Source organism: Lissotriton vulgaris, chromosome 11 (genome assembly GCF_964263255.1).
Source record: "Lissotriton vulgaris chromosome 11, aLisVul1.2, whole genome shotgun sequence".
Lineage (NCBI taxonomy): Eukaryota > Metazoa > Chordata > Amphibia > Caudata > Salamandridae > Lissotriton > Lissotriton vulgaris.
Genome location: NC_141699.1, coordinates 607451886 through 607475719, shown reverse-complemented (window position 1 = coordinate 607475719; position 23834 = coordinate 607451886). Strand labels below are relative to the sequence as shown.

Sequence of the window (23834 nt, the reverse complement as noted above, 5' to 3'; positions counted from 1 at the left end):
CAGGTTTCACCTGAGCCAGCGCATGCGCTGCTCTGGCGAGACATTTAGTAGCTGCTTCGAAAAGTGGTACTTTGCCGGCAACCGGCTTGTTATCATGTGCACAAGCGCGCACGTGATGTGCACAGATGCCATCGTGCACAGCTGCCATTAGTCTTCTTTCATTGTGTGTGTGAAGGCCCTCCCTTCTATCACTCCCTCCTTGTCAGCTTCCTGCCTTTGTATGGCGCGCGCTAACTTGTAGCCGTTTCACTTTCATTATTTGCACTCCCTCCTGGTCTTTGTCAGCTTCCTGTATTTGTTTGCAAACTATGTTTAAGCTTGAGCCAAGGCTGACTTTTAAGTACGGGTAGAAGTTCCATTTGGAACCTTATGTGTTAATGCAGGGTTTTCAGCAACATTAAAGCAATGATTTATGAAACATCTCAACATAGTTTATTTTGAGATGCTTTTAGTATTACTGTTTTGTGACTTAAGGAACATTAAGGAAATGTTACACTGAAACTGGACTTCGTTCACAGTGTTTATTTCTGATTGCATCGGCTGCTTCATGTCTGTTGCACCATTCAGGGAGTCCTTTCATTGGCACTTTCATGAGGTGTAGTGTAGTTCCTATTTTCCCTATAGGCCCTGCGCATTGGAATAACATAAACAGCAGTGTAGACGTGGAAGTGCGGTCTTCCAGGTCTCTACTGTCTATGTTCGACTTAATTGGGTTTGTTACCAACTAGCTCAGAGGTCACTGGAAACTTTCTTGACTAAATAGGAAGTGATCAGCTTCCCAGGCACAGACAAGAAGGGATTCAGTTTTCCAACAACCGCATAAACATGACAACTTTGCTCCTTAGAATAAGAGTCAATCTCTAGAGTCGTGTGAAACAATAGACCGCTATTTCACTCAGTCAGTTGTGCAAGAATTACTTTCACCAGGATGCAGAGAATAGAGAGACGGGCGTTTTCAATAAAAGGTATTATTTATTGAACAGTCTTTCTTCTCATGCAAGAGAAATGAATTGCCACAATTGCAAGACTTGTTATTATATAAAGTGCGTACAGTAAAATGAGTATTGCGAAATAATACTGTAAAAGCATTGATATGGTTTCTTAGCCATACGATAGTTAAAATGAGTAAAATATATGCATTCATATATACATTAGGCTAACGTCCTCAACTGGTGCTTCTAACTACGCCTACCCCGGTGTACCTGACCTAAGCCTAATACTTGGGAGGGAGTAAGTAGCAGTTTAAGTTAAGTTGGTTTTGCCAAGGATTTGCTTCAATAATTCTCTCTAAGGGTTTAGTCAACACCATACCTCTGGATTAGAATGTTGGAGGGCTGGTACCTCCTTTCAGGACTCGATATCCCAGTCACCCGCAAGGGTAGGCTGGAAACGCTGGAGCTGGATTTTCTCGGCAGGAGAAAAGACAGCTTCTTTCTCAGCGCGTCAAGGAGGAGGAGGAGGGGCAGCGTCCGTGGGCTTCTCGCATCTGCTGGGCTCTGCAAGGGACAGCTGTTCTGCTCCTGTATTAACCACACCATCGTCGCATTTGCTTAAGGCAACGTTGGTAATATTTATACCTGAAAGGTGCCTTGTTTGACGTACATTTTTGGACATAAGACGTCAATAAAGATGTCACTAAGAACTGGTTGTTCTTACAGTGCTCATTAGAGTTCTATTACTAATAAAAACAAAGCAAGCGGGGATTTCCCAGGTTGCTGGAAATTTTATCTTGTTGAAGAATTCGTAGTGTAATCTAGGAATCTAAAATAGTGGCTTCTGCTGTGTCATGTACTTTAATGAGCTGCAGAGGCGAGTGTCTGAAATATGGCTGAAATATGGCTCTGATCGTTTATGCCATTATAGGGGTATGAATTGATTATAACCGAATAGGGGCATAAGGTCACATATTGATCGGGGTCCTAGATTAGAACACGACAGAGGACATGATGAGGAAGCTGGAAACTTTTGGCACATTCTCTTTAAAAGCACAGCATGTTGGTGACTGGTTAGTCAATTACACCTATGTAGCGCTTTAGATCTCAAAGCACTATGGTGGGTGCAGCTGTTATAACTCATGAAATATGGGGTGCAACTCACAAGGAGGGGCGGCAGGTTTGAGTGCAGATTGGCTGCAATCGAACTGTTAAGATGATGGGCTGTGTGTTTCCATCATCAGCACTCAGTCTTCGCTAAGTGATCTTGTTTTGTTGTTGTGTCAATGCCTAGCTGCGCCCGTTTGACTTACAACGTGCTTTCTCTTTCCCCAAACTTGATGTTTGTGTTCCTTTATTTTGAGATGCTTTTAGTTTTACTGTCACACACACAACCACAACCACACACACAACCACCACACACACAACCACCACACACACAACCACACCCACAACCAACCACAGCCCCAACCACACACACACACAAACATAACCATAACTACACACACAACCACATACACACACAACCACACACACACACAACCACACACACACAACCACACACACAACCACACCCATACACACACACAACCACACGCACAACCACACGCACAACCACGCGCACAACCACACGCACAACCACACACACAACCACACACACAACCACACCCACAACCAAACACGCACAACCACACACACAACACACAACCACAACACACACACACAACACACACACACAACCACACACACAACCACACACACACACAACAAAACACAGCCAAACACACAATCAAACACACAACCACAGACGCACAACCACACACGCAACCATACACGCAACCACACACGCAACCACACACGCAACCACACACACAACCACACACACAACCACACACACAACCAGACACACACAACCACACACACATCAACACACGCACAACCACACACACACAACCACACACGCACAACCACACCCGCACAACCACACACACAACCACACACACACAACCACACTCACACAACCACTCACACAACCACACACACAACCACACACACAACCACACACACAACCCAACACAGACAACCACACACACACAACCACACGCACAACCACACACAACCACACACACACAACCACACATACAACCACACACAACCACACACACGCACAACCACACACACACAACCACACACACACACAACCACACACAGAACCACTCAACCACACACACACAACCACACCTAACCACACCTAACCACACCCAACCACACAACCACACACACAAACAACCACACACTCTTACACATACAACCACGCACAACCACACACACACACACACAACCACGCACACAGCTACAATCACACCCACCACACACACACAACCACTCACAACCACACACAACCACTCACAACCACACACACAACCACACACACACACCCCACACAACCACACATAACTACAACCACACATAACTACAACCACACACACACAACCACACACACAACCACACCACACAACCATGTACACAACCACACCACACAACCATGTACACAACCATGTACACAACCACACACAAACACACAAATCCACACAACCACACACACACAACCACGCACACACACAACCACGCACACACACAACCACACACACACAAACCACACACACACAACCACACACACACAACTACACACAACCACACCCAACCACATAAAAGACACAGACAAACCACCACACACACACACAACCACACACACAACCACACACACAACCACACACACACAATCACACACACTACCACACACAACCACAACCACCCAATCACACACACAACCACCCATACAACCACGCACCCACACAACCACACACACACACAACCACACACCAAAAAAACACACACACAACCACACACAACTACGGCACCCAACGACACCCAACCACACACACCCAACCACACGCACAACCACACACAACCACACACAAAACCGCACACACAACCCCACACACACAACCACTAACACACACAACCACTAACACACACAACCACAACCACACACAACCACAATCACGCCCACCACACACAGAACCACACCTAACTACAACCACACACAGCCACTCACACACAACCACGCACACACAACTATGCACACAACCACACACACAACCACACAACCACACACACACACACACACAACCACGCACACAACCACGCACACAACCACGCCCACAACCACACACACAAACACAACCACACACACAACCACACACAAACACAACCACACACACCCAACCATGTACACAACCACACACACACACACACACGACACACAAACATACACAAACACACACACAACCACACACACAACTACAACTACAACCACACCCACACCCACAACCACGCACAAACCCACAACCACACACCCACAACCACACACCCACACCCACAACCACACACCCACAACCACACACCCACAACCACACACCCACAACCATACACACACAACCATACACACACAACCACTCACACACAACCACAACCACACACACAACCATACCCACAACCACACACACAACCACACCAAGCATTGGCATATCCAATAGGTCTCGCCTTTTTTGACCTTATAAGTGTTTAGCCACGCAACAGTTGATGTGGTTGCACCAAGGATATTGTGCTGCATAACTAAATACTTAGAAGGTCCCAAAAGCAAGACCTATAGGCTATTGACATGCTTGTTTCTTTTAATGCAAGTGTAGTAAGGAACATGTACATGTTTTAGTCAAATACTTGGCCTGTAAGTTATTTGTCTATATTACATTTCACAAATTTCTCTTTCCCACACAAGGGCAACAGCTTAAAATCAATAAGACCTAGTGTTGGAAGGGGAGGCTCTCTGGATGGCAGGGGTAGCTACCTCTGGCCACCAGGGTCCCGTCTCCGCCAGGAACGTTGCAGAGCGTGTGGAGTCTGACCCTCAGAGGAGAGGGTTAGGCATTTATAGTTAAGTACAGTAAGGTCTCACCACACCACAAAGGGACACCACACCAGTTGATGATACGAATAAAGAGTTCTTTATATCACAATTATAATCAGGCTCGCACTGTCCAAGAATGTACTATACAATCAGGTGGGAAATAGAGACTTCCCCAGGCACGTGGGGACAAAGGGACAGTTCGGTGGGGTTCTTTGGGAGAAGCGTTGGCCGTACTCACAGTCCAAAGGGAGAGGGGGTTGCCAGTACCCGGGCACGAGGTACCCCACGTGTGGCTCGGTTCTTCTGAGCCGTGAAGAGTAGCGTGGACGCTGCCGGCTTTCAATCCTTGAGCCACGGGGTGATTGTTGGATGGCAGAAGCGGGGCGTACCAAACTTATGGGTCTCAATCCTCGAGCCGTGTACTACGCTGATACCTCCCGTGCGTAGCGTACCCAGTGTACGACTCGCACTCCGTGGTCTCGGTGAACCTTTCAAGTGGCAAGTACGTGTCGTACCGCTGGCTCGGCTCGCACTCCTTGAGCCGCGGGACACAATGGTGGTTTCAGTGCGGGGCGTACTCAGTGTACGGCTCGCACTCCGTGGTCTCGGTGATCCTTTCAAGTGGCAAGTACGTGTCGTACCACTGGCTCGGCTCGCACTCCTCGAGCCGCGGGACACGATGGTGGTTTCAGTGCGGGGTGTACCCAGTGTACGGCTCGCACTCCATGGTCTCGGTGATCCTTTCAAATGGCAAGTACGTGTCGTACCGCTGGCTCGGCTCGCACTCCTCGAGCCGCGGGACACAATGGTGGTTTTAGTGCGGGGCGTACCCAGTGTACGGCTCGCACTCCATGATCTCGGTGATCCTTTCAAGTGGCAAGTACGTGTCGTACCGCTGGCTCGGCTCGCAGTCCTTGAGCCGCGGGACACGATGGTGGTTTCAGTGCGGGGCGTACCTAGTGTCCGGCTCGCACTCCGTGGTCTCGGTGATCCTTTCAAGTGGCAAGTACGTGTCATATCGCTGGCTTGGCTCGCACTCCTTGAGCCGCGGGACACGATTGGGGTTTCAGTGTGGGGCGTACCAGGTGTACGGCTCGCACTCCGGGGGCTGCAGCGTTTCTTCTAGGTACAGGTACTTGCCAGTGTCAAACTCGAGCCGCGACCAGGTCGGCAGGGCTCGAGCAAGGAAAACAGAGCGTCCTTAGGGGTGAGTGGAGCCGCGACCAAGTCAGCAGGGCTCACTCCGGGTGCCACGAGTCCAATTCTTCGGATCCCAATATGATGAGCCGCGACCAGGTCAGCAGGGCTTGGTCCAGGTCCCAGGGGAGATATCCTTTTGATCAAACCCAGGATGAGCCGCGGCCAGGTCAGCAGGGCTCTCTCGGACGACAGCATCAATTCTCTCCTCGAAGCAGACGGGCCCGCCAATTATAGTCCTTTTTCCTTTGAAGTTCTGAGCTGTCGCAGGCGGGTCCCTGGTGCCCCGGTGCTGATTGCGGGCTTCCTGCCAGCTGGCGTCTTGCCCCTTTGAAGTCTTGCCGCCGGGTTTCCAGACAACCGTCGGGGAGTGGGGCCCTCCCTGGGGGAGGCAGGAGGTGTGATCGAAACTACTCCACCCCTCTTCTTTGGGAGAGGCTCGCTACTCTCAGCCGGGCATGGGGCGTTTGGCGCTCAGGTTTCCCTTGGTTCAGGGCCCTGCGTGGGGGGTTACGGAATCAGGAGTCTAGGAACGGGTGAATCCTAAACTAGGCTTTCTACTGTTCTGCTCTATGGCTAGGCTTCATGAACCCAGGGGATCGGGGGTGCTACGCTGGGGTGTCTATTACTTCCCTGGGGTCTTTGGGGGTTGGTGCGGACAGGGGCCAGGGTTACATCAGGGGGGCCTCGCACGGGGCTACTGTGAGGGCACAAGGCCGTCTAGCCTGAAGAGTGGGTCGTGCACGTGGGGGGCTAGGAGAGTTATGTAAGGAGGCCCACACCAAGGATGCCAGGTCAAACACATAGTTCTTTCAATTTGTCCCTTTATACCAAAACTGAACATTAGGGTACTAGTTTTTAAATTGCTCTTAGAGTTTATGAAAACCCAGTGTGATTGCCTCCCTAGAGTGTCTCGCTTGATCAGCATTATAAGCAAAGTAGGCATGTATTGTCACCTAGTGAATTGGACAGCTCAGAGCACTTGCACAACACTTTATAAATCAGTAATTTGAACATTTAATATGCATTTTTTTGTTTTTATGAACTTTCTTTTTTTTATAATTGCATAGAAAATAACAAACAGAATGTCAGCAGGACCAGCACATCAACCCCTTGTAACGCCTATCGCGAGACCTATTCAGATGGAGGCGAGCGCCACAACAGTCCCCCACCCTTTCCGTTTCTCACACCCTCAGAACCTTCTGCCTAGGCTGTTGAAGTGTGAGGGGGAGGGGCAATGTGGATCGTATCTGCTGACTTCAAGTAGAAGGGTTTGAGTCAGCGATTCAATGATTGCCTCCCATCGGGGAGGTATTCTGACATCCCTCACTGTCCCATATCAGCGTGTAATGTTATCTCCAACTTCCCCATATTCAATCAAACTTTTATCGGCCAGCCTCTTGCAGTGTTAACCACTCACTTGGCCCCCATGCAGTGAGTCATCCCATTACCCACATCTTCTTGGTGGGGGATAGTATGTTCTCCCAGTATCTTGCTGTGTCTTTTTGGGCAGGCATGTCCCAGGAAACAACAATAATTGTCTCTATGGTAAGGTTACTTTTTCCAGGGTACCCACCAGGATGGGTACTTCCAGAATCTCAGACAGGTTTGCAACTATCCCATTCCAGTAGCTCCCTGTACAAGGGGAGGTCCCCACTCTATGTAAGTGTTGTCTGCTGCCCTGCACCTCAGACATTTGGCGGAAGGGACTACTTTTCTTGAAGTATATCCTATTGAGTATTTTCAACTAAACAAGTCGTAGATTCGCTTTAATGGCCACCTCACGCAGGTGCATCTTTGCTGCTTCCTAGTCACTGTATTACATGTCCCTATTGTCCTGTTCCCATCTCTTTTTCAGGGCCTCTAGGTTGTCTGGACTATTGTTTGAGTGACTGGTATGTTAGCAAGATCACCTTTACTGTCATTTCATCCCTCAGTATCCTGCTCTCCACCAGACTACTATCTTCCAGGGTCCTTTATGCCTCCTCCAGTCTCGTGTTCGGGTCATCCCTTGGGTAGAAGCAACCGTCTATATATTGGCTGCATCTGGGTGGCCCAGTTGTAGGCTCAAAGGTCGGAAAGTGACAACCCAGTTGAATACATTAAATTATAGGGTGCACAGTGCTATTCATGGGGTGCCTCCACCCCTTCGGAGCGTGCGCAGTGTAGCATCCGCTCCATTGAAGAAAGCATCGGGGATCGGCCATGGGGTGTTTTAGAGGACATACAGGAATTTTGGGAGGGTGATTATCTTGAACAGTGATGCCCTTCCTGTTAACAAAAGGGACAGGCGTCTCTACCTGTCTAAAAGCTTGAAAGTCTTTGTGGACTATTTTTAGATTTTTCTGCAGGAAGAGGGAATTATCTTTCACTTTTCAATCCCCAGGTAGTGGAACCCTTCTGTCAGAACTTTTACGTAGGGCTGGATCGGTATAGGGTCGTTCAAATCTTCCTTGCTACGACAGTCTTGTATGCCTCCCACAGGGTCACCCGGGAGGGCACTGATTCTTTCTTTTCCTCAAAGTATTAGTGCTTGTGGACGGCTTACTACATCAGCGTCCTGGAGCTCCCAGCCAGGTCTTCTCTATGTGGAAGGGAGGGTTCTTTTGTGGCAGAATCACCACCCCTCTTGCCCCCCTGGCGAATCCTAAGGGAGCCAGTGCTGTGCATTGGCCTCTGTAAAACATTGGATTATATTTCCTGCTAGCCGTGTCTTGCAGGATTATCTGTTCTGGGTTCTGTTTACTAAGGTATTGAGCCACCACCCCTCGTTTGAGCTTACTAAAGAGGTCATTAATATTCCTTCACTGGACCTTTAACCGGTGTGCCTCTCCCTTCAGACAGTGTCATGTGTCTTGGTCATGCTTCTCTAAGTTCCTTCATACACGTGTGGCTACAAGTAGGAATGTGGGTGTTGGGCCTGGGCCTCCACTATGTGCCCCTGTTCCCTCCTTCCAGTCTAGAGGGCCATTTGTGTGCGCTAATGGCCTGGTGGACTTCACGCCAAAACTACCCAACTGCGGGAGGCAACTGGCCTTCCCATAACAAGCAGCCCAACTGGCTTGTGGAGCTGTCTCTGGAGTGATTGCTTCAGCTGGCCTTCGCCATCACCACCCTCCCCCAGCCAAGGAGAAAGCTGATCCCAAACCTTTCTCATCTTATGCATCATTTTTGGGGGAGTGGGGGGTCGTGCCCTTCCAATATACAGAGTCCAAGGGATAACCTAGCTGTGAGGCCGCTGGCAGTTTGGATCATTGTTTTCAGACAAACGGGCTGGGGTCTGGTTAGCTGGTTTCTCTCAGTCCGCCAGTGATGATTTCCCATCAGCAACTGTTCTTATTGGGACGATGTTGCTGGCCTTGCAGGCAGTTGGGTCTGGGAGAGGAACTACCCTCCAAGTGTCAGGCTCCCATGTGGAGTTGTTCCGAGGGACTCAGAATGGCTGCTTTTCTTCCACACATTGTCAGGCTCGTTCTGCGGTGTTGAAGAAGTGAGTCTTCCCCTGGTGAACGGCCTTTAGCCTGGCAGGATAGAGGAGCATGTATTTAATTTGCAGTGCTGAGTTTGCCTTTCACCTCCATGAACGCGCACCATTTCTGCTGGACTCTGAGAGTGTAGTTCAGACAAATCATGTTCCTGGCGGACTCCAGGGAGAACATTTGGGATTCTCTGGCTGCCTGGAGGATGGCATCTCTGTCCGCGCAGTTAAGCAGATGCATAGTCACTGGTCTGGATGGCACATCCGGGAATTGGGGAGTTAGGTCTATGTGGGCCCTTTGTTATAAAACAGGAGGCGAGTTCCTGAGCTGGGACCCAGGATTTAAACCATTGTGCAAAGTAGTGTTCCGGATGTGTGACATCATGTCCCTCTGGAACTCCTAACAGGTGCAAGCTGTTCCCCATCATCTTCCACTCATTTCTCGAGTGGCAGTGTCTCCATCTCTGTCATGTGTAATAGAACCGTATGGAGGTTGTCTCTCAGGAGGGAGACCTCTGTGTTGACTCCAGCAGTGCACCCTTCTAGGGCCTCATATGAGTCTCTAATGGCCTGTAGTATGGTTTATGTTGATATCAGATCTTCACTTCGCTGCTTATCTCCTGAGGGCCATCATCTTGGGAGGGGGGAGTGTCACCTCTCTAGGGCCAAGTTTTGTAAAATGCACGATTTTCCCCTCAGAGGAGGCTGCTACTCTACCCACCTTCACCATGGCAAAATCTATTGGTGGGCCTTCCCATTGAAAAAGGCACAAACGGCCATAGGCCATTCTCCTTGTCAGCCCATCACGGGTGTGTTCAGTGCAGGGAGCCTAAGAGGTACACCACCGGTCTGTCTAATGTCCACTCTGTAGTTCGCAGGGAGGTCAATGCCTCAGGGACCCATGCAGCAGGGCTCGACCAGTGCACCTTCACTCTCCCCTCGTGCAGGGTCCAAGGTTCTGGTTTAGACTGCCATTGCCCCACTTCTTCTTTCTTCTACGCTCCCCCTGTGCTCAAGCCCTAGGGGCCACTTTCACTCAAGTGATCCAGCTGCTCTCCCCCCCCCCCCCCCCTCTCCGGGGAGCACCTAATTGCAGTAGAAGTCATGATCCACAGAGGGGCTGAACTGCCCCCCAGAAGGCGGGGTGGGCCGCCCCAATACTACCTGGGCCCCCCGTGTGAGTAGTCTGTGCCAATCTGTGGGATTAGGCAACCTTGACGCAGGGGATCCCCAGTGTTGTCTCCAGTGGCGGCTGGTGACATTTGAAAGTGGTGAGGTGTGAAAGTATCGCCGTACTGCTCTGCGGTGAGCGTAGGGAGCGGGCTACAACCTACAGAGGGTTTACCCCCCCTGATAAAATTTTGAAAAGAGTGCATTTTCAAGCAAATTTGAGGAAGCAGGAAGGTTAATAAAGCAATATGATTGAATTATTTATCATTTAAGCAATTGCCAATTTTTATAGCTATAGAGGACAATCTTTGCATATGCTTATGTTATCATTTGCCCATATTAACTTTTGAACACCCTGATACACTTGTAATGGTTTTAACTAACAATAAATACAGTAATTGACTGTGCAGTGCTGTACATCAATATGATGACACTATTTGCTTAAATTCATTTTCTGTTTTCATGCAAGAACTTGATCATTTCAAATGTAAAGGGAGTGAGAGAAAATGGCACTTCTTCATCTTAGGCCTGGAAAAAATATAAACACACCAGAGATCTCCAACTCCATGCGACGACAAGGCCCTAAACGTGCCTATAGAAGTAAAACAATGCCCACCTGGACTGGTGAACTGACCGAGTCACAACTTCAGATGCCTGACAGCAACAACCTGCAGTAGATGGTGGACTACTAGCTCCTGCCAGCAATAATGAACTGCCTCTGCTCAAAAACGCAGTCCGTCCATGACAAAGTAAACAAGCATTTACAATGCACCGGTTTCGCCTTTGAAAAAGTTAGAGCTATTGGCATTGTAAATGACAACATTTTTATTTATGTGTTGGTTTTGAAAACAGATAAATAAATGGTACTGTCATTTACAATGCCAATAGCTTAATCTCTTAATCTCTCGCAAATGCCACACACAAACACACAGACCCACACACATACATACCTACAGAGCCACACGCAGAGCCACATACAAAGCCACACACACACACACACACACACACACACACACACACATACACAGAGCCACATACACAGACACACACACAGCTACAGACACACACACACAGCTACAGACAAACACACAGCTGCAGACACACACACAGCCACACACACACACTTCATCCACCCGCATTAATATTATTATTTATAGTGACAGGGCTCTGCTGACATGAAACCATATTTATCTGTTGCTGGTAAGTCCATCATTCTCGTGTGCGTGAGTACCTGTGTCATTATATTCAGAGCATCGCATCCACAGAACACACCCTTCACTTTATACTCAGAGTAAATACACTGCATTCAGGTGAATATGCGTGTGTGTATATATATATATATATATATATATATATATATATATATCACTCACAAGAAAGTAATCCAGCACTCCGCTTGTTAGATGCATTTAGGTTTATTCAGCACACTGTTACAGCCTACGCGTTTCGAACCTGATGGTTCCTTCTCACGGCAGTGTTACACAGTTGTCCTACTTCACTTTTGGTATTTGTATGTGTGCAACTAAAAGTGCATTATGGGACATGCAGTTTCGTGCCATATTAGTTACAAAAAAACATTTTTTCGCATTGTAAACATGTTTACGCTATTACATGTCTGTATTTACATTTATTTATTTTATTTAAAGGTATAGCGTTTGCATGACGGCTGAGTGCCCTTTTGCTGGATTACTAGTAAGGCAAACTGTCCTGATAGCACTGTATTGGTGACTAGGCAGTGTAATATGCTGTGCACGAGGACGGATATTGTTAGTCCTATTTGTTGAGCTTCCTCAATTAGTTCATAATTAATATGTGCTTCCAGTCTAAATATCTCGGGCTGAGTGCCCTTGCCACTGCCATTTGATAGACACCAAAATTGTTCATTTGCACCGATCAAAAAAACAGATATCATTCTTAATCATTTGTTTGTATGTATATAGCAGTTTTGGCTGTTGGTAGCCTTAGTATATAGCAGTATCAATGGTACACAAAACTAGAGATGGAAATAAAGTTCCTCATCCCCGTTCAATCCTGTCGGTTGTTTAGTTTTGAATCGCATGATTAGTTTCGATTCTAGTCTCCTTAATTTCAATTTTCTGTTGCCACCACGTTCGTGCTGCTGGATCGTTGCCAGTCCAAAAAATTGGATGTCCTTCCATTCTTATTATTGTGGTTTGTCAGATGTTTCGCCATAGCATAGGCAAAGTCTTTATTTTGTATGGCACGAATGTGCTCCAAGATTCTTTTTTTCAGAGGACAAGTGGTGCTCCCAATGTACCTCTTACCACAGTGACATTGTAGCATGTAGACTACGAAGCTCGTTTCATAAGTTATGTACTCTCTTATTGTGTAGGTTTTGCTTGCTGGATCTTTTATTGTCTTGGTGTTTTTTCCTATCTTGCAGGCCTTGCAAGTATTGCATCTTACAAATCCTTTTTTCTTTTCGGTTAGCCAGTTATTCGTTTTTTTGTCTTCAAAGTGGCTGTGTACCAAATGATCCGAAAGGTTTGGAGCTCTCCTGTAGGTTATTAATGGTTGTTCGCCAACATTTTTGCCTATGTCCGGATCTTTTTGGATCAAATGCCAGTACTTGCTGAGTAGTTTTTGTATTTTATAACTTTCTTTGCTGTACGTGATGATCATCCTTGGAGGTTCGGTTCTCATGTTTGTCTCATTTTCGTTCTGCCTGATCGGTTTTGATAGTAACGTTTCAGCTCTTATTTTGTTTCTGGCTTTTGTTTCTCCTTTCATAATATCTTGATATTTGTATCCACGTTGTAGAAATCTTTCTTTAGTTTCATCAAAATTCTTCTCCATTTCGCTTTCTTCAGAGCAGTTTCTCCTCATTCTTAATAGTTCCCCATAAGGGATGCTTTTCTTCAATTTCTCCGGATGAAAGCTGCGTCCATGCAATATACTATTAGTGGCAGTTTTCGTCCTGAATGTAGTTGTTTGTATTTGGTTGTTCTGTACATACACTTTGGTATCCAGGAATTCCACTCTTCTGCCTACTGCATTGTTGTTCAGTTCGTCGAAGAATATTTGGAACTCTGATCTTGTTCCTTTCCATAGCAGAAAGAGATCGTCAATGTAGAGTAACCATAACGCTACATTGGCCATATGGTGGTCGTTTTCTTCTCTCCAAGCTATGCTCCTCTCCCACCACCCCATCATGAGGTTAGCATTGCTTGGAGAGAAGGAAACTCCCATAGCGGTACCGCACTTTTGCATGTATACCCTCTTATCAAATAGGAATACATTGTTGTAAAGACAGAGTTTGATCATCTCGATCAGCATTTTTGAATGTTCACGTTTTTTAACTGGTCGCTGCTGCAAGAAATATTGTACTGCTTTTACGCCTACCTCATGTTCTATCGATGTATATAGTGAGATGACGTCAATGGTTACTAACAGGTATGTAGACTTCCATTGGGCATCCATTAAAATACGCAAAAAGTCCCCAGTGTCTTTTATGTACGAACTAAGAGTTGGTACTATTGGGGATAGGAAATGGTCAACGTATCTTGACATATGTTCATACAAGCTGCCACAGCTGGAAATGATTGGTCTCCCAGGAGGTTTGTTGAGAGTCTTATGGATCTTAGGAAGAAAATATATGGTAGGCGTGATTGGATATTCTACCATAAGGAACTTCCTTTCTTCCTCTGTTATTAATCCATCTTCTTTCCATGCATTCAATTTGGTTCCTAGCTCATTCTTGAATCGTGATGTCGGGTCTTTGGTTACACATACGTAATTTTTTGTATCCCCCAGTTGTCGCATTGCTTCTTCTACGTAGTCGGATTTCTCCATGATTACTATATTCCCGCCTTTAACGGCTGGTTTTATCTCAATCGTTGTGTCTTCTTTCAGAGTTTGTATAGCAAGGCGTTCCGGTTTGGATAGGTTTTCTTTCTTGGTATTTTCGATTTGTTTCATCTTTTCCAAGTCCACCAGCACCAATTCATAGAATGTATCAATTTTGTTTCCAGGGTTCATAATTGGACAGAACTTTGATTTGTTTTTGAATTCTGTGGCTCTCCTTTTGCCTGTTGTTACATCCATTTGCTGTAATATTTGCGTATCAGTCACTTGAGAGGCCACTATTTGATTCGCTAATTCATATGCTGTACGTAGACATGGTATTTCACTTATGTTGATTTCACTTGGTGGTCAATTAATTCTTGACTATTTTGGATCGAGGACGTTGATGATGTCATCTTTTGGTGTGGGAACTTTGTAAAATGTTTCTGAAGTTTAAGTTTCCTCATGTACTTGTAGAGGTCAATTTTTGTTTCAACAGTGTCTTGATGCATTTCAGGACAAAATGATAGGCCTTTATTGAGGAGTTTGCGTTCATTTTCGGATGGTGTGTACCTAGACAAGTTAATTATCAAGTCTGGTGGTGTTTTGTCACTAGGTTTCTTATTGTTTATTTTTTGGAGGGTTTGCGGTTCCTCAAGTTGTATCCGCTTGCCTTTGTTCCTTCCTCTCCTTGTTTTGCGTTTTGTCCTCTTGATTGATAAGTACCCTTCCCGTTGGTCTTGTTTGTTGGTAACCTCTGTTTCTTGTTTTTCCTCGTGGTGCCTGTTGTTCCTGATACACCAAAGTCAAGCTTTATTTAAAGCTATACCTTTAAATAAATTAAATAAATATAAATACAGACATGTAATAGCGTAAACATGTTTACAATGCGAAAAAATGTTTTTTTATAACTAATATGGCACGAAACTGCATGTCCCATAATGCACTTTTAGTTGCACACATACAAATACCAAAAGTGAAGTAGGACATCTGTGTAGCACTGCCGTGAGAAGGAACCATCAGGTTCGAAACGCGTAGGCTGTAACAGTGTGCTGAATAAACCTAAATGCATCTAACAAGCGGAGTGCTGGATTACTTTCTTGTGAGTGATTGAAACATGGGACCCTGTCCTGGTCCCGAGTCCAGCACCGACTTACAAAGTGCTCCCTCTGCGACAGGACGGTTCGTGATTGATATATATATATAATATATATATATATATATATATATATCAGCGAAACTGACCTTAGATAGAGCGGTCTTCTTCACCACAGATTGAATGTTATAATGATTTTGCACATGTGATATCTTCAAATTGATTTTACCACACTGCAAGAATTTAACTCCTTACATCCTGGTTTTGGTTAAATATATTTTAATAAAACACCAAACATATAAAAAACATATTCCATTAAAGCGTATTTATTGGCAAATAATAATAGGCTATTATCGTTGTATAATATGGGAGCGAGTCTTTTTGACTCACTTGAGCCTTTGCCTCTCTAAGAGGCCTGGTCCTATGCCGCACTCAACAATAGTAATAACAAGTATGTGTATATATATGTATATCCAAAATGTTGCCTCCGTGAAGAAACAACGAGGGACTCAGCGGGCAGTGCTTCAGGTAAGTATGTGTGTATATATATATATATATATATATATATATATATGTATGTGCCTTGAGCAATCGAAATGTAAGTATTTAAAACTCACTAAGGAGTGCCCTCGTATCCCTGTTATGTGAGCGAATGTATATATATATATATATATATATATATATATATAAATATATTATTGCTCCAAAAACACGAGTCACACCAGCAGCGGGTACTGTTTCCGCTGTGGTGTCCCGCGATAACAATATTCGCTCCAAATTCTCCAAATAATACCCAGCCGGGTTAGAAGAAATACAGCACTCTTGGGGTTCCAGTTGTCAGCATAGGTTTATTACCAAAACAAACGCGTTTCGGGAGAAACTCCCTTCGTCAGTGTTACAAACGAACGCGCTACACGGCGCCATTATGTACGTTCAATGTAGGTGGTAGAAACAAACATAGGACTGCTTCAAACATTCGTGTTTGCGCGCCATCTTTGAGTGTACATGTTGTTATTTCAAACGACTGTATCAATTCTTCAGTCATCTATCCCACTCGACCATAATCACGCCGTCTATCGGCAAAATACAATTGGTAATCGAATTGTGACATACACAGTGTCTCGTGTGTGTGGGTCGACGGGACATATCATTCCTGGAAAAACGATGTCAAAAAGTCATCAAAACATCGCTTCACGCACACATTATGTACGTACAAATACGACAATATCCATATTATAGTTACTATAAATATATATAAACGCTAATAACGTGTCACCAAGAATACCGCACAAAAATAATCTGGGACCTAAAAAACAGATATGTGGCATCTTCTAAGGGAAGTCCAGGGGCCCAGCAGCAAATAAGAAAGATCCTCGAATTAAATTTCAACAGTCTGACAGAGGACGCACACATTCCCTCTCTGGCTCATAAGCATAGTGACACCTCGCAACCACCCCCCCCCCCCCCCCCCTACTACGTAGACGGAAACCACACATATGCACAGAGACACACTACACAAGCACACACAAAATTACATTCACATACACTGACCTATACAGCCACGCACGGACATAAAGTCAAACACACAGAGACAAAAACGTACACGGAGAGATCCCGACACACTCAAACAGAAACAATACGCATGCGCACGGACCAGACAGAAAAGCAAACAAAGAAAGAGCACAACACACAGACTCACTAGCAGGCAGGCATGGGGCAACATAAAAGTACAGGGAAAGCTACAGACAGATAAACACAAAAAACAAACAGCTATGCACTCACAATACACAAACACCGAAACACTCAGGCAGGCACGCACGAAGTAACAGAAACGTACCAAGAGAGATACAGACAGACAGATATGCACTCACAAAACACAGACACACACAGGCAGGTGGGATAACAGAAACATACAGAGAGAGATACAGACAGATACACGCAAGAAACAAACAGCTATGCACTCACAAAACACAAACACAGACACACACAGGCAGGCGGGATAACAGAAACGTACAGAGAACGATACAGACAGATACACGCAGAGAAACAAACAGCTATGCACTCACAAAACACAAACACAGAAACACACAGGCAGGCGGGATAACAGAAACGTACAGTGAGAGATACAGATACACGCAAGAAACAAACAGCCATGCAATAAAAACAAACACAGAGGCGGGCAGGCACAGGTAACAGAAACGTATAGAAAAAGATACAGATAGATACACGCACAGAAACAAATAGCTATGCACTCAAAAGACACACTGGCAGGCAGGATAACAGCTATGCACTCCAAAAATACAGACACACACTGGCAGGCGGGGTAACAGAAACGGACAGAGAAAGATACAGACAGATACATGCACAGAAACAAACAGCTATACATTCACAAAACACAAACACGCAGGCAGACACGGGGTAACAGAAAAGTACAGAGAAAGATACAGACAGATACACGCAAAGACAACAAGCCGCTCTGACGGACCGAACGCTCTGCAACGTACCAGTAGATGCGAGAAGTCGACGGGCCCGACGCCATCTTCGGAGGAATGAAACAAAGCAAACCTTGGCAAAAAAAAAAAACGCCCACCGCCGCAATGACGTTCACAAAGGGGCGGAGAGGGAAAAAATCGCCTGAACGCCCACGAATCGCCTCGCACAATGACGGACGCCTCTCTCTTCCAATGGCTAGCCTCCATTTATGGAGCTAGCCATGGAAAACAGAGGCGAGACAAAGCCACATACTGTTCTCAAAAGATTTTGCCTGCGCGAACGCTGCTGCGCAGCGGACGCCAGGCGAAACCTAAAAATGGCTTCCACCACTTCGACTGCCACAGTGGCAGACTCATGCGTGTGAAACCGTCTGAGGTCGAGTCTTCGCAGACTCGATTCCTTGGCTTCCCGCCTGCCACACCATTTCCCAACTCGTCACAGGGTCGGTCCCACCACGCCCAGTAACGAGTTGGGACAGGGTGGGGTGACAAGCTCTCCACTCTCTCTGATTGACGTGGAGGGTTAACAACCCTCGGCTTGTATTTAAAACGCCTGGGGGTAACTTTACCTCCACGCCATCAGGGGGTGGAGACTACACCTTGCAGCTAGGTCTTTGCCGAGCTGATGACATCACAGCCTTCAGGGCTGTGAGGTTCTCAGCTCAGCAAACACGTAGGCTTCTTGAGCAAACAACAGGGCAGGGGAAAGACTAGAGTGTCTGTCAAGTAACGACCAACAACTGCGATATCGGTGAGTGGGGCATACAGTGCCCCCCAGCCCCGTGTTCAAGTTCCAGTGTTAATGGCATTTTGGTAGCTGATAATTGGGTATTTTTTTAAATAAATGACTATGAGCTGAGCTTTGTTGAATCTTGAATGTAACGGGGGCGGGCCCCTGACGCCCTCGTAGAGAAACCGCCGCTGGACTTGTCTCCCTGTGGTAGTTCTGTAGCACTCTGCTTTAGGATGGGGAATTTCTCCCAATCAGCCCGCCTTCAACTCTGGGTCTTCCCAGGGAGCAGGTGACCCTTCTCACCTTCCGACAGAGGAGAGGCATGAGCGGCCACTTTGGCCTAGCAATGATGGGTGTCGGTTTAGCTCTGGCAACAGCCACGATGGCCCGCTGGGCCCACCCCACTTCTCTGCACATGTCCGGGGGGGGGAGGGTGGGGGGAGGGTCGGGCGGTCGCGTCACTGTCCCTTTCTGGGGCTTGATTTCCTGCTGGCATCCATGCAAGCATCCATCGCGACTCGCATGTGGTGCCGCAGCCCGAGGACCTTGCTGCCTTTGGGCGTTCAGGTGTTCCCGCCTCCTAAACCTGCCAATTGCATGCCTCCCTGGACACTGCCCGTCACCGGGGCGCAAGGAAGCTGATGCCACACAGCAGCACAAGCTTAGGTGCTGATGTTCGGTCGCTGACAGAGCTTCCACAAAGCTCGACCGCCATCTTCAGTGGCTTGCCACACCCCCTTTAATATGCATTCTTGAATCTCAAGAACCGATATTACATTCTACCGCTAGACTGTTTTTAAACAATTTATTCAATGAAATTTATTCTATAGTATTGTGTGCGCTTACTTTCAGCCTGGTTCGCTTTCTTTGGCCCATAGTAGATTTAAAGATTGTACTCAAATGTCATTTGATTGTTTGTTCTATTGACCTTTTAACCTAAAATATTTTTATTTTTATCTGAAGCTTGTGTGCTTGTTCTAACACTTCCATTTTCTTATTCGCTGTCACTCATATGTTTGACCCTGGTAATGCTTGACCTGCATGTAGCCTGATTCTGGAGAAGCAGCTCCTAAAACAAGATAGCTGTGTGCACAGTACCTCCAAGCTTTTCTCCCATCATTCTCCCCTGATGTCTCTCTCTCATCTTGTTGTTGTCTGGCTAAAGAAAGTGAACTTGGTTGAAATATTTAGTTTTCTGCTTTTTCGGCTCCTGTTCCCTTCCACACCTTGACAGACTATTTGTATCAAAGACATATGAATGTTTAATTTGAAAGTATATTGACTTCCTTTAAGAGATGCACATGATATGGAGCACACAGAGTAATACAAAAGGGATGCAAAGGATCACGAATGTAGCTATGAGATTCAATTATAATTTTCAGATTTACCTGTACGAGTTAGACTCTAATCCAGTTGAATTCAGATGAAGAACTAGTAAGGATAGTTATATTTGTCTCAGTCCACTTTGTAGTGGAATGCACTCCCAACAACCTGATAGACACAAAGTGCTGGAAACCACTGACTTGAGATGCGATATTGCAGCACAAAGACAACTGCTGAATGATGAAAGCTGGAAGGAAAGCCTTCTCTTTCCTGCTATGCAGCAACAACAGCGTGTTCCCCTGGCACAGAGATTTATGAAGGTGTTCTCACTGGCTGCACTCCTTGTGTGCTTGTGCTGGCCCGAACGACTCAGCTCATGGTATTAGTGGCTGCACTTTCTCTGTGTTCTTCGCACAGGTATTGGTAAGAAAGATCCCCCTTTACCTGCTCCTCACCCAGTGTCATCCATGACATCCTTTTCTGCTCTCTTGAACTTGAGCCTCTGTGTACAGTGCAAAATTCCTAAGTGATCCCTGCTCTAACATTCTATCTTTGCTTTCCCCAGATCCTGTGAGGCTGCTTGTGTCATGTGTCCCAGGTGGTAACCCAGATCTGGACTTCAGTTTTTACTGACGTTTATGGGCTCCTCTGTGTAGGAGTAAATTCATGTATCAAATATGGTAATTCGTGACTTGTACTTGCAGGAGTTACTATCGATCTTCGACTGCAAAGAGGCAAGACTTGACTGTCCAGGGCGCAAGCTGTGGCGGCGGTTTCCAGAGCATATTCAGGAGATACTGGAGCCTCACCTCAACACTAGGTAAGTGCTTTTCTAAGTACTCCCAATAAGCATGTGCATTTCATCATGGTTGTTTGAAGTCCGTGGTCTAATCAGGACTCAACCTATAGTTATGAATGGTAGATGCCGATTTACAATCTTCTCAAGAGATAGAAATGATGACTCTGCTTGTTTCAAAGACTATTGTTGTCTTCCTTCCAGTCCCCAAGTATACTCTGTAGCTTGTTTACAAAACCACCTACCTTATCTATCAAGTTAGTTGTGTTCACTGAACTCACAAGACCTATAGCAGTCTACAATAATGATTTATTTTGTTTGTTAGGTCTGGTGTTAGCCAAGACATTTTTTTAAGTGTACTTAAATTATACATATAAATATGCTTTTTTGGTGCTTTCATCGAGCCTTCTTCAACCATTTGTCTGTTCTCGGGCCAGTCACATTTATCGTCCTCCCACTATAGCACACAGCATTATTTACCATTGAATATTGACCATTTTCCTAGGTAGTTACCTTGGCATCTCAGGTGCAAGTGTAAAACTGATGGCAACAGATTGAGGTGGTGAAATGTACATCAGTTGCGTATCTACAAAAGCAAGCAGTATAACAAGGGGTCTCCATCTTCCTGCTTCTCTTTACATATACTAAAGCACCTAGAAAAATGGCATCCAAAGTCATGAACTGAATATCAACTATATAGAGGCTTCAACCATTATTGAAACAGTACTAAAACAGTTGTTGGATTACCTTCTTAGTTCTCTTGTTTCCGGTGCTTTGAGCTTCGATGATTGGCATTGCCAACTCCTATGCATTGATTTTTAATATTAGTGAAGTAGTCAGTATCAATGGTAGTCTCCTTAATTCAGTTGTACCTAAATGTCATCTGCAAATGTGTGTTGGTAGATTGTTGCAATGAATTATGCTGACCAAACGAGCCACATAGATCTTAATGTGAGTGCTGATTGTTTTTTTATCTTGCATCCAGTGTGTCCTGTAGACTAGAACATTACTAGTAATTTTAATAAACCAGGCCTCTAAAATTGCAGGTACAAGAGCTCCCAAAAAGCTGTGAACTGGTCCAAAATGAAGAAACCAATTTATCTCAGTAAATTGGGCAACAGTTTTGCAGAATGGTCAGCTACTTGGGCAGGTTATCTAATAACAAAGGTAAGAGCCAAGCAGACTTGTCTGTAAAGGTTATGGAAGATGGTGGTACATAGAGGTGTATTGAAGGGAAATTAGCCAGAATAATTATTACTTTGAGAAGAACTGTATATTCCAGATGATATACACTTCTCTTAAACTGATACCACATTCCAACCAGTGTGCAACTCCTTCGTTATTATCCCTTGACATTGGGTGTAATCTCTGAACGTTGGAGTTAATCCAAGCATCAGTGACCCTGGAAAACCAACATCTACTAGTGCTTATTTTTGCTCTTAAACCACTGTTGATCTACGTGGGCCTGTGCCTCTTAACTCTTCTACCTATTTGACTTTCATTTTGAAACCTTCTAAAAAACACTTGAACGCGTTTGTAATCAGACACAGACCTCTCATTTTATACGTCATCTTCATTTTCTATCCAGATAGACTGACCACCGGCTACTTTCTCTAAGTGGCTAGTCTATGTCTCTGGTGTCATGAAGAACTAACACCAGTTGGGATGTGAACCTTGTGCTCTGCAATCTTAGGTGCAAGTCATTGGAAGCAGTTGGCCTGTGGCTTTAAGCTGAGCACCTCAAAACAGATTTTGCAACTGCTCTTACTTCTCTGAGGCACATTAGAGTGCAGTGGACCCTGTGTTCTGCAGAACCGTGTATTAAGTTGCATTGGGAAACTTATTTTGTCAAGCTCTTCCCTCATTTTCCTTTCACAGCTATGGAAGCCATGCATAACATAAATGCTGTGTGTTTTCTTTATCCTTCTACCTACTTACAGGACCATACAAATGCAGTTGTTTTAATTTGACCAGCTTTGTTAAACTTCTTCCTGGCCTCATAGGTCATGATTAGCAGATGGAGTGCCTCCTTTAGCCACACATGCAAGGTTGGAGGTGGCACTGTAGCCATCCATTGTCTTTATACTCTTTATCTGACCCAAAACAGCTTCCTTTGCAGATTCAGAGACCTGCCTTCATTAGTGTGTGCCAGTCTTCCCCATCAAAGATGTCGATCTAACAAGGATGCTTATAGTGGATTCTCAACAGGGATCTAGGAGGACGGATTAATTTCTTTCCTCTTGTCAGTTCCTTGACACAGTTTTTTACTTCCAAGAGCAAGCTTGAGACTCTTGGCCAACCATTATGCTCGAGCAAACATATAGGACTTAAGCCTCCGGCGTCCTCAGTTCTTCCCTTGTCACGATCACTCAAGCTGAACTCCTAGAAATTATTTAGCTCACAGGGTGCTTTATTTGTCAAGTATTGAAATTATACTCAGTTACTCATTGCATTTGTTCTCTTTTGTGATGCACGCTAGAGTGACATCACTTACTAGTAATAAGTCGCTATATAAAGATATTCTTGGAAAGTCCGAGTTGATTGGGTTCATTGTTTAACCTATAGATTACGTACCCACACTCACAAAGAGAGAAAGGAAGCGCCTGAGAAAAGCAAGAAAAATCAAATTACATACCCGAGGGGTACTAGTAACCCAGCCTCAAAAAACTAACATCCATTCCAATGATAAAGAAATTAAACAGCAGACAGAGGGCGCCCCACCCCAAATCAAAACAACGTCAGTGCATGGGCTAATTCCAACAGTTAACCCCCCAACCAAGGAAACCACTACCTTAAAAGGCCCAATAGAACGTATTAGTCCAATCCAGAATGCAAGGAAAGTG

General features: G+C 45.5%; 1 protein-coding gene across 2 annotated transcripts in view; it reads left to right on the top strand.

The window, feature by feature from the left end:
- ATR (ATR checkpoint kinase) overlaps nucleotides 1–23834 on the top strand; it is a 566179-nt gene that overhangs the window by 234608 nt on the left and 307737 nt on the right. For both annotated transcript variants that reach the window (XM_086943714.1, XM_086943713.1), the window contains exons 24-25: nucleotides 20900–21015; nucleotides 22038–22158. In XM_086943714.1, the coding sequence (XP_086799840.1) occupies nucleotides 20900–21015; nucleotides 22038–22158 (237 nt within the window). The remainder of the gene's footprint in view (nucleotides 1–20899; nucleotides 21016–22037; nucleotides 22159–23834) is intronic.